General features: G+C 43.3%; 2 protein-coding genes across 2 annotated transcripts; one reads left to right on the plus strand and one right to left on the minus strand.

Annotated features, from left to right (window-relative positions):
- The first annotated feature begins 6,654 nt into the window (after positions 1-6,654).
- On the plus strand, positions 6,655-8,732 carry il6 (interleukin 6 (interferon, beta 2)). Its single transcript, XM_048993681.1, has 5 exons — positions 6,655-6,692; positions 6,788-6,972; positions 7,210-7,317; positions 7,513-7,656; positions 7,926-8,732. The coding sequence occupies exons 1-5, from the start codon at positions 6,656-6,658 to the stop codon at positions 8,094-8,096; spliced, it is 645 nt and encodes a 214-aa protein (XP_048849638.1). The 5' UTR covers position 6,655; the 3' UTR covers positions 8,097-8,732.
- A 1,057-nt stretch (positions 8,733-9,789) lies between these two features.
- tomm7 (translocase of outer mitochondrial membrane 7 homolog (yeast)) lies at positions 9,790-15,901 on the minus strand. Its single transcript, XM_048994170.1, has 3 exons — positions 15,677-15,901; positions 12,711-12,759; positions 9,790-10,085 (listed from the first exon to the last, which is right to left on the minus strand). The coding sequence occupies exons 1-3, from the start codon at positions 15,777-15,779 to the stop codon at positions 10,070-10,072; spliced, it is 168 nt and encodes a 55-aa protein (XP_048850127.1). The 5' UTR covers positions 15,780-15,901; the 3' UTR covers positions 9,790-10,069.
- Positions 15,902-17,677: the final 1,776 nt, after the last annotated feature.

Below are 17,677 nucleotides of genomic sequence, written 5' to 3' on the forward strand. Positions count from 1 at the left end.
TATGGATGAGGCTTAGGTGCTGGTGACGTTATTGGTGGGAGAACAGGACAGTCACCTAAGAAAGCTGGTCTCCTCCAAACTCTTATTTTCAGTGTCACTTGCACCATCAGCAAACAGTATATTGCTGTGAACCACAAACCGTCTGGAGAAATGCTTTTCACGGATACTGAGGCGTTCCTTCAGAAGAGCACTGAAGCTGGAGTTTCATACTGCTGACATAAAACTGGCATTTCTCTGCCATATAACCAAGTTTAAGAGGACCATGTGTAGTACCATCTGGTGAACTAGGGGGCATGGCGGTTGGAGGCAGTACCTTCTAACCTGAAGGGTGTGAATGTAAGTCATTCAAGCTGCTCTCATTCAGTAACTGTTACCGCTTCTGTACCGGTCTCTGGTCACTACTGCAAAAGATTTAACTGATTAAACTGGAATAACAGTCAATGACAGATAAAGGTTTGCTCAAGAACAAAACAGTTCAGTTTTCTGTGCATCGTGTAGTGATACAATATTTCTTTTTTTCTGCATGTACTGAGCCCGTCAGGCTCGGCATCACTTGAAAGTGAAGATTTTGTATGTATAGGAGCGAATTTCTGCTGCCCCCAGACAGCCTTTCATCCCGACCGATAACGCCCCCCCCCTCCCCTCCATCAAGCACAGTGCGTACATCGCTCTTCAAACGAAGCCGTGATTAAATATTGAACAGCGCCTGTGGCAAATGGAGGGGAGATACAATCCCAATTCCGCCAAAATAGCATTTAGAGAGAGGGTCGAGGATCGGACGCCTTCCGCTGCCGTAAAGGCCAGTCCGCCGTGCCTGGGATTTATACGCGGATATTCGCGTCCCGCCCTCCCGGTTCGGTGCCGTTGTATCGCAGTCATTGCGTTGCTTTCCCGGTAGCTTCGGATTGTGGTCCCAAACCGATCATGGCATTGTTATGACTCAAGTAATTGCCTTTTGCTCGGTACCAAGCAATCTACGCTCATTTTCAATTAGCTATTGGCAAGAGAATCGAAGCAGAATTGGCAGTAACATCAGTTGTCTTTATCTTTATAAATAGGCGGTAAATATATGCGTAAATAAACGAGCAGGGTAGAGTATAAAACTGGAATTATAAAGTCTTCATTTTATATTAATTCTGTGTACATACAGGAAAGTGTGTTCATTCGACCTACTGCTTAGCGTAGTATTTGTTCGGTCCTATATATAAACTTGGAACGGCTATCCTTTTGTTATTTTAAACTGATGTATAATTCGGGATTAATATGTTGAGGCACGTCAACTATGCGTGTCAGCTGGAATCAATGACAAAGTTCATCCCTTCTTTCTCGTGTTTCAGGTTTGGGGTTGAGTCCCCATAGGAAAGCATAGATCAAGAAACCATAAGAAATTCAAGAATCGATCATTCTAGCGTGAAGCCGGCGTACATCATGCGTCTCGATGTAGTACATCAAATAACCAGCTTTCGGGCGCCATCTAGTGTACGCTCGCTCTTACTAATTTACTCATCACTGGTAGCAAAAGCAGGTGCCACGCGTTCATATAAACCACGTTTCTCTGCTCTGACAGAGGTGCTTGTGCCTATGCCTTTATCTCAACTTTACCTTTACATTCGTCACAAAGCCCTGGATTGGATCTGCTGATGTTTCTATGGCAACGGCAATGGCAGGCTTCGGGCGTTTTTGGTAGCTCCGATCGGACCTCCGATCTTAGTGCGGAGTTTTCTGCTGCAGAAATAGCGCAGCTCGTTAGCATTTCTCACAGTAGCCTATTAGACGAACCTACAGCATGGACAATATTATATGCATTAAAATCGTTAATGCAAACAATCTGCATCTCAGGGGCATAGGTTTGGTTTCAACATTGGTAGGGGCCAAGTCACCCCCCCCCCCCCCCCCCCCCGCGCCCTCTCCTAAGCATATACAGTATGGTCCATACATATTTGGTATACACACCAAAATCCACACCCTTTACGTTAGGAAAACGGGTACAGAGAAGGTACAGACAACATAAATATACCCCAAAGGTACAAAATGTTGCTGCGTCCATTTCTATACCTTAAATTAAACTAAAAGATATACATTTACTTTCAGCTAGAATACAAATGGCAGACTCTTGAGGGTATAGCCTTAGTGACAAGCAATTTGCACCCTCAAAGATACAAATTGGTACCTTTGCATGTGCAAGCAGAGACCTGGGTAGCTGCAGCTATGCAAACCGGATTGAGGTTTAGTTAATGTGCATCTGAGAATCAGACAGCGATTTTAAACGTGAAGCGATTGTCGGTTCTAGAAGTGGTGGGGCACAGTATCTCAGAATCCTCATCAGCGAATTTTATCAACCGCGCTCCCGCCCCCGCCCTGGTTGGTGAGTTTTACCGCTGGCACCCCGCTCTTTGATTAGCAGATTATTGATGTCCCATCATTTTTTACTCCCCCTCCTTTCTCTTTCGACTCCAAAAAATAGCTCAAATGACCCACTGATTGGGCGCCCAGAATAGTTACTCCACCCCCAGATATATGCACTGTATTCAGGGTCTGGTAAGCTGCAGATTTAGCGGAGGTGCACCACCGTTTTGTGGTCAATAACAGAAGTATGATATAAACCTAACTAAAAATAAATATTCAAGGAATAAATGCACTGAAATAATTCTAGATGTGTTGCTTGAGGCCTGTAACCTTGTGATTAGGGGCTGACTGATGACTGATGGTCACATTAGTAGCAGTCGTAACACACACCTACACAGGAATTACGCCATTAAACGTTTTATGTACAGTAGTGTTTTATTTAAGAAGAATTTGTTATGTCTGTTGGATCCATGTAGCACAATGGTAACTTAAAGTAATCAATAACAAAATGAAGTTACGCTCCAGGAAACTTAGCAAAAGTTACGTAATTGTGTCACTTGAGTAGTTGGCCTGTTAGTATTTATAATTTTCTTAACATTGGCATCTACCTCCTGTACAGAATGCAACAAAGATAGTTATTTCATCATTTTCCTTAAAGCCTACCTCTGTACAGGAATACATGCAGACATCGATACATTTCTACTTCCAGAATATGGGAATTCTGGGTAGTACGCCCCTCTCCCAAGCCTGGACTGGGATTAAAGCTTAGCCCTGGGCTTTGGGGTCCCCCACAGTACCCCACATACCCACCAGCCCACCGTGGAAAATGCCCTACCCCTCTGCATCACACTAACTAGTGTAGTGCAACTCGATTAAACTCAGCAGTCGGGCAGACTGGGATTCATCCATCTCTTCCATAGAGAAGAGGGTTACAGAGAGCCTGGAATATTCCCCAGGAACCAGGACGAGGGACAGGGAAGAAGGGGCCACCCGGGACGGGAGAGCAGTCCTTCATATGCTACAGGCAATTTAGAGACAGTTTTTGAACTGTCGGAGGACGTTGGGGTAGGCTTACTCAAAGGGAACTTTCACATGCACAGGCATATCGTGCAAACGTTTCTGTTTCTTAAGCATATTTCTAGTCAACCAAAAAATAAAAAGACCATATCATTCATGTTCTCTTCACACCTCACCTACCCGATCTTACACCAGCCTGGCACAACCCAGGCTTAAGTCCCCATAAATTTCCACTGTGAAACCCAAAAAGCGAAATCATTTTCTTTGATGCCTTGGAGAACGTTTCTGCCGAATCATGGGTGTGGTTTCCAAAGTGTTGATTGGTATATAATAACTTCCTGAAAAGCTGATGTTGCAGTTTATTACTGACAAGACTTGGCAACTTCACTGAGTTTGTGAAAGTAAGGGCAGGGTAACCCCCTATGGGATCGAGCCTCTTCCATCAGGCTGCAACCATTTACAAGAAATAATACCTGCCCTGCATTTTACTGCAAGACTTATCTTACATCCAGCTAATTTCCTGCCATCTTCTGTCCTTAACTAATCAAACTAAAGAGTAAAACTGGTTAATTCCTTGGTCCTTATTTCTCATCTGTGAGTATTCTGGTCATTTTTGGACTTTTTTTTTACTAAAAAAAAAAACAATATTAAACCACATTGAGGGCTAACTTTTTTGGACTAATTTAGCAGTGCACTCTTTCACTGTAAAACGGTAGCATGATTACTATTCACCAGCTTGTACATCTCACTGTAAAACTGCATTTACAGAAAGCTACTGCTGGAGAGACCAGCATGTTTAGCTCACAGTAGATGTTGCTCCAAGCATCAAAGGCCCCCTCCAAGCCATCAGTGTGAATCGGATGTTTCACAGGAAAGTGATACCGACACCTTATGTCTCACTGATATTGTGCTGCTTCAAATCACTGTTACACACAGACTGGTACAAAATACTTGACTTTTAGATTATATTTTCATTTTTACTATCCCCATCATTTATTTTTTCAGAATGTCTGTCATGCACATACACTGTACTGCCAAAAGTATTGGGCCTCTGCGGACGGTTGGCGACTCCTACACGCTGTGCGCCTCAGGCTGGGTTGTCCCCGCCTGTGATTTTACATGGCTGGCCGCTTCTTGGCCGAGTCGCTGTTCCCAGTTGCTTCCACTTTGTTATAATACCACTAACAGCTGACCCTGGAATATTTAGTAACAAGGAAATTTCACGAATAGGCTTATTGCACAGGTGGCATCCTATCACGGTACCACGCTTGAATTCACTGAGCTCCTGAGAGTGACCCATTCTTTCGCAGATGTTTATAGACGCAGCCTGCATGCCTAGGTGCTTGATTTTATAGACCTGTGGCTATGGAAGCGATTGGGACACCTGAAATAAATGATTTGGAGGGGTGTCCCAATACTCTTGGCAATATAGTGTGTGTGTGTGTGTGTGTGTGTGTGTGGATGTGTATAAAGTATATATATATATTTGTCACTGGTCTTAATGGACAGAAATGTTGCACATTTCCATTTTATTATTAAAAAAAGTATTAAAGCCCATATCTTCTCTCCCAAAGCAGATAATCTGAGATGGTTGTTTCACCTGGAGAAGTGACTTGCTGATAGCATCTGTACTGCTCCCTTAAAACCAAAAGGAGCCCGGGAAGGTTGCTATGGCAACGTCATTGCAGGAGAGAAATGACGTTAAAAGTGAGCGTCACCCTAACAGAGGCCTCCCCCAAAGCGGTATTCGATTTAGACATCACTAAACAGATTCCAGGGTCCGCCGTGTCGTAGATTTCTTCCTGGGGTGACCATGAGTTTTGCTAAATTTGTCGTATTTCCTAGAAGGGATGGTTATGTTTCACAACACAAAACACTAATTTCCTTCTGTTTTCCTTGTAAATTGAAAGTAAACACCCCAGCAGTTTGGTTTATATGCAAATTAAAGTTTAATGTAGGCAGCAAAAAATAAAAGATCAGAAACTCCGAAGAGACCCAATCTGGGCGGCTTTTCATCAGGTGTCACTGGCTGTCACTGGCTGTCACTGGCTGTCACTTGGACAGCTGAATGACATCAGTATCAAGAGAATGTCCATGTCAATAGATATTAATAGAACATGCAGATTATTAACAATGGAAAGTTCAGGTCCAGAAAGTAAAAATCCAGACCAAGATTTTGTTTCAACCTAACAGCTACATATAAAGTGTCACAATCACAGAGTGACTCAACTGGTTATTGAAATAAAATCTTGGTCTGGATTTGTACTTTCTGGACTGGAACTTTCTACCTCTGTGCGCAGATACTCCAAACCAAACTGGAAGGAACTACTGGGGTTGGTTCCGTATTACCACCCCCCCACCTGTGGCAGTTCCGCTGTCTACCCCCTGCCCCCCCTGCCCCCCCCCCCCCCCCCCCCATCCCCGTAGTGCCCTGTGTTACAACACTGCGAGCAATGATCATTCAAAATCTGTTATGTAACTGCAAAAACTTTTTTTTTACCACGATTGCTGTAGCTGTGCTTAATCGCGTGACTGTTATACATTTTTAAGCAGGTATCAGTTTTTTATCCAGAAAAATATATTAATAATAAAAGTTAAAAAAGAAGACATTCACTTCATTTTGTGGTTTGTGTAATGCCCTGCTGTCTCTGAAGTATATATATATATATATATATTCTCGCTCTCTCTCTCTCTCTCACACACACATACACACACACACACACACACATACACACACACTATATGGACAAATGTTTTGGGACACCTGGCCATTACACCTACATGAACCTGTATGACATCCCATTCTAAATCCATAGGCAACAGTATGAAGTTGCCCCCCGCCCTCTTTGAACTATAACAGCTGCCACTCTTCTGGGAAGGCTTTCCATAACATTTTTGAGTGTCTCTGTGGGAATTTTTGCCCAGTCATCCAGAAGAACATTTGTGAGGTCAGGCACTGATGTTGGACATGCAGGCCTGGCTCACAATCTCTGTTCTAGTTCATCACAAATAGTTTTATTCTTCATTCTGTTTTTCATTGTCATTGTACCTTGTACTTCCTTACTGTACAATGAAATGTGTAAAATTATTATACATGATAACCGCCATAATACAATTAAAAATTTTATTCATGCAGCAGTAGAACCATTATGTAACGAAACATCATATAGGCCTATTATGCAATATAGGATATACAGGCTTTTAAAAAGTAATATTGAGACCGGAAACCAATTTGATAAATCATCGCTTTCCACAGGAAACAACGACTATTTAAAGAGAGTCCGACCAGATCATGTCAAGTGAGGTTCAAGCCCGGATCATCATGCAGAGTAAGTGCGACGTCAGTGCATCTCGGTTTCATCCATTTCGATTCGCCGAGTCACTGCAGCGGAACTTAACTCCGTTGCACTTCTCCTTATCCCAGGTCTACCTTTCACTTTTGCACTGCTGCCTCTTGTAATGCTGCTTGCCCAAGGAGCCCCCTGCGTCAGCCACCTCCAAGACGTGTCAGATACCTCAGGGGATGGGAGCCTCGAACCGACGTCTAGGAATCTGGAGAATCTTTCGGCAGGACTCGTTTGCCTGATCGGCAGTCTCCGTGACGAACACGTAAGACGTTTTTATATACTTTACATCGTATAAACAATAAACAGACTTGCTTCAAAGCGTCGTCCATCACAAATTTTATTTACAGATTTAAAGCCATTAACAATGTATGATCCAAATATTCAGAACTCCAGAAATAGGCTACTTGTTGAATTAAATGGCATCTACCTTTTTTCAGTGGAATTTTAAAATAACGAAACAATCATATACATTTTTTAAAATCATTTATGCTCTTTTTAGTTTGCGAAAGACTGGCCGGAAGAAAGCATGTCGTCATACAAGGACCACAAAATCACGATGCCTCACCTGATCGTGGAGGACGGCTGTTTTTCTCATAGATTCAACAAAGTAAGAAATCTAAAGAAATTTTCCATAATTATCCTGCATCGCACTGAGGAAATCTATACCTAATTAAAAAACAATCTTTGTTCGCGTGTTTAAGTAGCCTAACTGCTGATGAATGTTATTGCAAAATGTGCCATGTGAGTAGGTCGTGACGGTAACTTCTTCAAACTTTGTTAACTCGCATTTTTATCTCTGTAGAAAAGGTGTTTGAGTCGGATCGCAAGCAAACTGCAGCTGTACAGACCCTACCTGGATTTTGTGAAGATGGAGAATCCGGGATCCAGCGAGGTTGATGACGTTATCTCCAGGACTGACACCTTAACTCGCAGTATAAAAGATAAAGTGAGTCCGGCAGCAGACGAGAATGATCAAAATGATATAACTACTTAATAATATAGAGGATATCATTTAAAAATTCGATCATATAGACCACATTACTGATTAGGGATTTGTAGCTAGTTAAGTGTTGTTTTGAAACTAAAGTCGTTATTTCAGAGGCATCCAAACGGAATAATTCGAGATGACTTTAATTCGGGTGTATGTATATAAACGTGACGCTAAATTTACAGTCGCCCATTCACCGATCGCGTTCTTTTTTTCATTTTCCGAAGCTGCCGAAGGTGGAGGAGTCGGACACGAGCTCGCCGGGCGCGCTCCCGACGCTGCCCTCCGACAGAACCGAGTGGGAGAGGAAGATCACGGTGCACGTGATTCTCAGGGAGCTGGGCGTCTTCATGGCCGAGACGCACAGAGCCATCCGCTTCATCAACCGGCGGCAGTGAGGAGGACCCCCGAGCTCAGACACACCACGGACAGATTAACTGAATTACTCTCTAAAAAACTCAGCGATTTGTAGCCCCAGGCACAGAGTATTCATTAAATCGCGGGGTATGTGCATACGAATAACTGCTGGAGCGATTTCAAGGGTAACTGACGAAGTTAACCTGAGACGTTATTTTTTATTTATTTGCGATGAAACGGATTGACAGGTACCTATTGCGTTCGGGCCGCGGAGACGTGGAGAGCCTCCTCTACTACTCACGCCTATATGTACAAAAACTGTTTGAAAGGTCACTTGATTTTTGTAATCAATAATGTATTTTTATACATGGATGCATTTGTATATTTATGTATTTATTTAAATTATTTTTTAAAGTACAGTCGGCTGTATACAAATTGATAACTTGAAAACATTTACCTGTGGGTAATAAGCTAATATGACTGTGAGTACAGGACTGGCATCTTGACCCGTGGGTCTGTAGTTTGAGTCCTGGTGCTGGCAGATCATCCCTGTGGGCCCTTAAGCCTCAAACTATGGTGGGAAAGATGAAGTGGAAAAAGAGGAGAATTCCGATGTATTTGTACTCGTACTTGAGCAAATGGCAAATAAAGTATTTATCGTTTAAATGTGTTGCATACTTACGGAATAGCGATGGTGACGATCATGAAGTGACTACTTGCCATTGTTGATAAAAGTGCACAACGGCGGAATGCGTGCTCTGCGTTTCTTCCATATGTGAGAATGTGACATAGCAGGGGGCAGCTAATTCAGCGCCCGGGGGGCACTGCCTTGCTGGTTCGGGATTCGAACCAGCATCCTCATCTAGGCCCTACCAAGTCAGTTGCTCTGGATTCTGTCCCAACTGTGGATCTTTGTCCAGTGTAGAGCTTCCTCACAAAGACTCACAAATGCTCTGATGTACCCATGCCACAACATGGGCGTGAAAACACGTATTTCTGCCCCAAAATCTACCAGGGATTCTAGGCAAAAACATACTTACTGGTCCAGACATTACAGACCCTAAATGATACATCCAACTGCAGCGTTTGCAATATTTTCCCATAACTTAACTCCATCTGGGGAATATATACGTAAGTGTGCTAACACTACACCTCCAGAGGCACAGGCTTACAGTATCTGCGATACTTACAGAACATGACGCCTACCAAAACCTCAAGCACCGCTACAGCAGACCATCCACCAAGCACTGGAGGTTCGCCTCCCACATTTAACGGACACATTGTGTTTCGATTCACCATCCACGTTGCACGCATAGGAATTTTCGGTCTGCAAACCCGTGTGCCGTATTTGCAAGTGCCGCAGCGTGGCAAACGGCCAAAGGCAAGCCCTGAAAGAGCAACCTTTGCTAGACAACCAGAAACGAACACACTGCGTGGAGACAAACCCTACATCTATATGGTCCACACTCAATCTCTTAATGCACCCTGACCACCGCCACCGACTGATCATGTCGTAACCATAAGTCCTGGTTTTACCCATCCCTGCCAATGCACCTGTGAAGTCTTGCAATTCTTTGACGTTACCATGTTGGGATGGGAATAAAATATAATCTGCAGTGATTTGCTCATCACCGGAGTTCCCCCCCCCCCCCCCATCTTCACACGCCTAATTAAACACTGAATGCTAATCAGAATATTAGCTACCCTTAAAAGAAAAAACATCCGAAAATGTAGTACGTGCTCTTAGGAAGATAATTTATTGGGAAGAAGAAAAACGAAATACAGCAACCATCAACAAAAAAGATCTTCACACACATACAAGTCAAGCGAGAGACATAAATGTTTGTCTGGACACAGCTGTGTGGCTCTTCTGGATTTCAGGGCGGAAATAACAGTCTCCCAGTCGGCTCTGGACGTCAGTGGGACGGCGACCATGGGCATCAAGTCGGTCGGTCGATCTGATCAGTCAGCAGAGAGCGGACACGTCCAGCAGGGCTTCATCCTCACGCAGTCCTCAGCCCCAAAGCAGACTATAATCAACAGAAAGTCGTCCTCATCATTTCCGTAACGTGAAACACAGGACAAATGTACAGTCAGGTCCATAAATATTGGGACATCGACACAATTCTAATCTTTTTGGCTCTATACACCACCTCAATGGATTTGAAGTGAAACGAACAAGATGTGCTTTAACTGCAGACTTTCAGCTTTAATTTGAGGGTACTTACATACAAATCAGGTGAGAATGAAAAGAAAAAAGAAAGATCGCACTGGTGAGCTCAGCAACACCAAAAGAGTTGCAAGACCATGGAAAACAACTGTGGTGGATGACCGAAGAAATCTTTCCCTGGTGAAGAAAAACCCCTTCAGAACAGTTGGCCAGATCAAGAACACTCTCCAGGAAGTAGGTGTATGTGTGTCAAGGTCAACAATCAAGAGAAGACTTCACCAGAGTGAATACAGAGGGTTCAACTAAAGATGTAAACCATTGGTGAGCCTCAAAAACAGGAAGGCCAGATTAGAGTTTGCCAAACAACATCTAAAAAAGCCTTTACAGTTCTGGAACAACATCCTATGGACAGATGAGACAAAGATCAACTTGTACCAGAGTGATGGGAAGAGAAGAGTATGGAGAAGGAAAGGAACTGCTCACGATCCAAAACATACCACATCATCAGTGAAATATGGTGGTGGTAGTGTCATGGCGTGGGCATGTATGGCTACCACTGGAACTGGTTCCCTTGTATTATTATTATTATTGATGATGTGCCTGCTGACAAAAGCAGCAGGATGAATTCTGAAGTGTTTCGGGCAATATTATCTGCTCATATTCAGCCAAATGCTTCAGAACTCATTGGACGGTGCTTCATAGTGCAGATGGACAATGACCTGAAGCATACTGCGAAAGCAACCAAAGAGTTTTTTAAGGCAAAGAAGTGGAATATTATGCAATGGCCAAGTCAATCACCTGACCTGAATCCGATTGAGTGTGTATTTCACTTGCTAAAGACAAAACTGAAGGGGAAATGCCCCAAGAACAAGCAGGAACAGAAGACAGTTTCAGTAGAGGCCTGGCAGAGCATCACTAGGGATGTAACCCAGCGTTTGATGATGCCTGTGCATTTCAGACTTCAGGCTGTAATGGACTGCAAAGGATTTGCAACCAAGTATTAAAAAGTGAAAGTTTGATTTATGATTGTTAATTTGTCCCATTACTTTTGGTCCCTTAAAAAGTGGGTGGCAGATATACAAACTGCTGTAATTCCTACACCGTTCACCTGATTTGTATGTAAATACCCTCAAATTAAAGCTGAAAGTCTGCAGTTAAAGCACATCTTGTTCATTCCATTTCAAATCCATTGTGGTGGTGTATAGAGCCAAAAAGATTAGAATTGTGTCGATGTCCCAATATTTATGGACCTGACTGTATGTGACGCAGATATTAGGTGATCATGTGTACATTTACGGTCACATTATCAGTCACATGACCAAAACCTTATTGGACACTCACAGCCGCCGTACGCGCAGGAAAGGACTGCGGCAAATTTGAAAGGAGACTCTTAGGAAATAATCTGGCGAATCCTTGACCTGGAATGGGAGGTCAGGAGTAGAAGCAGGGAGATATATTTTGATGTGCTGAGGAAGTTGACAATCTTTCATTTGGATCAAGCACAAGACCCTCTCACTTGCATTTACAAAGATTCCACGCAAAATATTGTGCTTCTTTGTTCCTGAAAGGAAACATCCCGTCAAGTGAGGCACAGTGTCCGGCCATGCGCTACGCACGCTGCGGGGTGTTGCAACTCTGTACGCCGCATGCATCTTGACCCCGGCAGCTATTACGCACATGCAATGGAACTGCGCACTTCCTCCATCACTACCGGCGAAAAGGATCTAGTCTGCAGGACTGAGCAAATGATTCATAATGAAAAAAGGCACAGAGAGGCAACAATCAGAGGTTTGGGGCAACTTCTTATAATGGATATTTATTCTGTCGGAACATCCTGACAGAAAACGGACCATTGCTATGAGCTGCACCGCATGGATGTTACCAAGAACATTGTACACAGTGAGAAACGAAGAGGTGCACTTAGGCCTTGGGCTTGTCGCAGTGGAAACTGGGACCCCATAAGGGTCAAGTATCAGTTTATAAAAGTTATGAATTCAAGTTAAATTTTTACGCAGCGCATTTCAAACACCAAAAGTGCTTTACAGAATCAGCGGGGAGCTGCTTCAACCACCACCACTGTGGCACCAACCTGGATGATGCGCCGGCAGCCATTCGCTCACCGTGCAAAAGTTTATCCGCGAGACTCATGTTTTGTAGCCCATGCAGCCACCATGCAGATTTTCATGCACCCAAAGCAAACTGATTTTGCACTGTAGAGCAGATGTCGAAGGCGAACCAATCTGGCCAGCAAATGTTATCGTCGCCACAACAACCACCAAGTCTTGTTTTTAATCATCCATCTTGATCTTTAGATTGGGCTCCATGCATATCGACCTAACAGGCCGCAGATGCGTCACATGACTGCGCTCGAACATGAAAGGTGTCAGACGTGATGCCTTTCCAGTCCGAGGGGGCGAGCTGACATGCTACCCGTGACATCCGCTATCCCCCCCCTCCCCAAACAAAAGCGGCGTGGACACAGTACCTCAGGACGGTGGGCTCCGGCATCCCCGGGTCAGCGCCGCGTTTGAACCCTGCAGACACACAAAAAAGAACAGAAAACAAGCAACAGCAACGTTACTCGCATATAAGAGGAAACGTACTTTTCTCCGTGTAAGACGGGGCAAAATAAACTGCAAAAAAAGTCCTTAAGGCACCCCCAGAGAGCAGAATGGGGAGGGGGGACACTGCCTTAGAGGACAATGAATAAAAGAGCACCATGAAAAAAAAAACACCCTGTCACACCTGGGCTACGAACCAGCAGCCTTCCGGTTATGGGGCCATCTCTCGAACCCGGGACAGAAAGCACTTTTTCAAAACTCAATAGTGCGGCCCAGCGCGTGGAGACAGATGCTACGGTGCTGAGCGGCAAAGAACAACACAAAGAGTGTTACTTCGCAACCTCGTCATCAGCAGCCGGAGTTCGCAGTGTTATAACCAGACAACGATTCAACCTGACACACCGCTAGTCCTTGACAGCCACTTCACAAGTAGACTTCCTGACTCCTACAGAAGACAGCGAATGACCGATGTGATCTCCTAACGTTTCCATCGCCTATCAGATGGTGCCAGCTCACAGGAAATTGCTCATGAGGATATATTTACGAATAACCACCTGACTAACTGGAAAATAACCTAAAAGCCCGTAAACATCGTTATGTATTCTGGTGTCGGGCTAAAATTTTCCGAACACACAGTCTTATCAGCATCAATTTGCTGCTTCACACCAGCATGACTTACAGTTGTTTCTTTCTCACATACTTTTATCCCAAGTAGGGCTGCAGAAAAACAGTTATCTGGATCAGTTTAAGTTACAGTAGTAGTAAAACGTTTGCACTGTGCAGAGAATTTCTGTTTAAAGTGACACAGAAGTGTGATAAGTGGTACAGAAACAGCGACTGTCTGCCGTATTTAGCTTGCTAACGATTGTACTTCATACCACTGCAGATAGCATTCACACGGTATTTTTAAAAGCTACGCTATTTCAGAATTTTGAGCCGATGGGAGACTCATTCTGCCGCGGATTTTATTTATTTTTTTATTCTCTGGGTCTGGTAGAATACCACTGCTGTTCGCAACTGCGCGGATTCTTGTGCGCATACTGCATCTGTCCGTGGATGCAGACTGTTGCAGTTGACTCGTGCGTACAAGCAGTGGTATTCTACCAGACCCGGAGAATTTTAAAAGATGTGAATTTCACGAGGTTGTGCCGGATCGTCAAAGATAAAAAAAAAACAGATGTTTTCATCACTTAATAAACTAGGACTGTTGTCAATTAATGACCATAACCTGTCCTTCACTAATTGATACACTCAGAAAAAAAACACACACTAACCACAGCACTAGGGCCTTCAACAGAAGACGTTAAGGGGTGACCGAACCCAGACGTGCACAAGATGGAGAAAGACACATACGCTGCTGCTGCAAGATGTTTTTTTTTTTTTTTAAACTAAACCTGAAACTTTTCCCCGAAAGTCTTTGGTGGGTCTACAGTGGGATCTTCCACACAAGAAATGCCAACGTGCAAATATGGAGAATTCTGAAAGAGAAGCGACGTCAGAAAGTGACAAAGAGAGAAAAAGCCAGGGGTTCGGGGCGGAAGCTTCCGGCGTTGGGAGATTCCTAGGAACAGCCAGCATCATCATCAGCATGGGCAGTCTCCACTATGTGACACCATGACATCAGCAGTGACAAGGCCACGGGCAAAAAGAGTGTGTGGAAGGATTTCATCACACAGTAAATACCCAGAACTTGATCTCCTGCCCACTTACCCTCCAAGATCTGGTACACCCATTGCAAGAGGGTGTCGACTGTTCCCCGCAGAATTTTCAATAGATGACTAGCGATCTCTCTTTCGGGCCATTAAATCATTAAATGCCATTTTGAACAGGAAATGCCAAATGAACACGAAACCCAACAGAAGTGAGGATGGCGCCTCGCAGAGAAATGTGCTAGCAACTATATATAAAATTTCTCTTTAGTCGCGTCAGTGTCTGCTGTAGGGGGCTCTGCCGTTTAAGCCAGTAAATTTTTCTGCTAATTTTCAACTATATAAAACATACAAACCCAGCCATGAATGAAAACTTCCTCGCAGATCTATTTTAGGTTGCACTGAGGTAGTACCGACCCTGACTAGACATCCACACAGTTCCTCAATGATTCAGGGGTTGGTTTCGTTTTTTAAGTTTAGCTTAAAGAAGGTGCCAATATAATTATAAAACACACATATATATATATATAACCACCAAATCAACAAATATGATTAACCGACTGTTTGCAGGACTTACCTAGGAAAATTTTCGATTAAGTATAGATAAATTGCAATAACCAGACCTCCTTTACCACATAATAAGGATGATGCTTCGAATTTATAAACCACTGAAAAAATTTGATCGTTAACTTGTTCGCAATAGTGTGAGGACACAGACGCGTTAAGAGGCCGCAGAGGGCGCCATCTTCTGGTGAGAACGCACATAGTTTAGAACATATACCGCAGCGACACGGGTCCCCCTACTGCCAGGCCTAGGCATTTAGAACGATTTCAATGACCATCCCTCTCCGTACAGCTACATTTCTCTATCGCAGATACGCTTACATGTAAATAATCACATTTGATGTTTTTCTAATTCGGATGATGACAAATTTAATATATAAATGCTAGCACATGCTAAAAAGGTTGCATATGATAAAAAGCTTCGTAAGAAATGTAATCATGACGTTATTGCATGCTAACTGTAGAGCAGCAACTACCTGTTTACTGGTCATATGATATTTAACCAAAATTTACAAACTAACAAGGAAACACAGACAACAGAGGTTAGTTAAAATCGTTAATGGCCAGCTAATAATTATAAAAATACTATTATTCTGCCACACGGAACATCTGAATATAACAAGCTTGCTTGCAACCGATAAGCACTCAAAAATAAACACATCGGTATATATACAGACCTAAGTAAAGTACCGTTGGGATAAATCCCCACCGGATTATGAACTGTCCGCATTGGAAAACCTGCTGCATCCGCTGTTTTGTTTCTTTGCTTAGTTTAGACATATTCTTGCTAGAATGTATTGGATCTTTTTCCACGCTGCGTACAAGGACAGGAAAAAAAGGTCGCAGGTTGATGACGCGACACGGGAGTTCGACTTTCTAAAAGGTGCGCCATCTGATGGGAGCAGTACGAAGAATCATTTTTTACTACGTAGTCATGTCCTGTGTGAGCCAAGGGTATTTAATCGGGTGCGAATAATATATTAGGTAATACTCCACAGCTAACTTTGCTTGGTCATTAATGACTTTTAATTATTTATTAATAATTTAAATTCTGGGATACAAAGAAGTTTACCTCCTTATGTTCACTCAGAACTGCCTAATTTCCATGTTAAAAGTTTATTTATTCCACGTTCCTGGGTTTTTAAAAAAAGTTCAAAAAATACAATTGAATCAGTCTTCAGTCGTAATAATAGTATTTTTACGGGCTATTTCTGGGCTCCCTGACAAACTGTCAGCTTGAGCCGCCCGCTAAGGTCCCCCCAGTACATTTTTCTGGTCGGGGGGAGGCTGACACCTGATAGTGCCTAAGTAATGTGGACCATGCCAGCTGAAATTCTTTAGGAATATGGAAAAATGACTCAAATTGTGGGTTTAACGGCCAACTTTCCACATGAGTGTTAGTCATGGGTTGTTCTGGAAAAGCCAAAAGCTAGGGATGTATTTCAGGTCTAAGCAGTCAGTTGAACTGAAAATAAAAATGGCTTTAAACCTCATTTTCTGTAGTTTACAATCCAATAATAAACCGATAATGAATTTATGAGATAACCGTAACTCATCGGATCCTTGAGCTTGGCATCCTTCACAGTTTTTTCCCTCAGTAATACAAACAAGACCATTGTAGCTAGTATTAGATGTACTTAGATGTACCTCTGTGGAGGTAAAATTGGACATTGGTAGCCAGGGAGCGGAAGCATATTGGGTCTGTTATGTCTTAGGCCTTAGGCACACCTTTCTTATCAAACACCAGTGCACATGTTCAGTGCCCTCAGGTGGCACTGAAAACAAAACATTTTCTCTAAGTACTGCAACGACCAAGTGAAGGTATAGTTCTGATGCTGTAGACAAGATTATGGTAACCATGGCGACAGCCTGAGCGCAGTAACTATGGTAATGTGGACCTAATGCAATGGCCTTCAGTGATTCGACAAGAATTTTGGCTTGTAACAGGTTGTTGGCTCCTAGAGCCCACAGAAACTGGGGGTTAGCAGGCTGGTCTAACCGTTTATAGCAGTAGTTCTCAACCTGGTCCTCAGAGACCCCCAGATAGTCCAGTTTTGCTCCCTTCCAGCTCCCAGTAGAGAGGAAAATGTTTACTGCATGGCAGGGAGCTGGAAGGGAGCAAAAACATGGATTGTCTGGGGCTCTCCAAGGACTGGGTTGAGAACCACTAGTTTACCATAATGTGACTATATTCAAACAGGCTAGTATAATTCACTATTATGATTTTTCCAGGGTGTAATATTCATTCTTGTTATTGATCTTCCATATTTTCAGCAACAGTTGCATAGTTTTAAAAACACTGCTAATGTGCCTCCTTGAGGGACAAGTCACGACAAGCCGAGAATAATCTGCCATTGTGACCTTTTGAGACGCAAGCGTCCAGCGGCGTCATGTACTGGGATGTGTGAATTATTGAGAGGAATTTCTGAATAAGTCATAAGTAACCTGACTCAAAAGAGAAAGGGAATATTCAGTCTACCACACAGCCCTCGCTGACTCCACCCCTCTGAAGCTAAAGGAAATCATGTGACCATCACGTGACGACAGCCAATAGGAAAGTTGGTGAAATTATTGGGAAGGAACTTGAAAGTTCATTTGTGACTGCAAATCTAACAGAAAGGTAACACTTTATCAGAGGAGGAGGACAGCAGCTTTCCTGTGAGTCAAGTCAAGTGCTT

This window comes from Brienomyrus brachyistius, chromosome 23, assembly GCF_023856365.1.
Source record: "Brienomyrus brachyistius isolate T26 chromosome 23, BBRACH_0.4, whole genome shotgun sequence".
In the NCBI taxonomy this organism is placed as follows: Eukaryota; Metazoa; Chordata; class Actinopteri; order Osteoglossiformes; family Mormyridae; genus Brienomyrus; species Brienomyrus brachyistius.

Bases quoted from the DNA above. Each gene is read 5' to 3' on its own strand.
- tomm7 (XM_048994170.1), bottom strand. From the start codon at position 15,779: ATGTCTAAACTAAGCAAAGAAACAAAACAGCGGATGCAGCAGGTTTTC. The intron at 12,760-15,676 runs GTCTGTATATAT...GTGTGTCTGCAG, and splicing joins CCCAACGGTACTTTACTTAG to GGTTCAAACGCGGCGCTGAC.
- il6 (XM_048993681.1), top strand. From the start codon at position 6,656: ATGTCAAGTGAGGTTCAAGCCCGGATCATCATGCAGA. The intron at 6,973-7,209 runs GTAAGACGTTTT...TGCTCTTTTTAG, and splicing joins GCAGTCTCCGTGACGAACAC to TTTGCGAAAGACTGGCCGGA. The intron at 7,318-7,512 runs GTAAGAAATCTA...TTATCTCTGTAG, and splicing joins TTTCTCATAGATTCAACAAA to AAAAGGTGTTTGAGTCGGAT.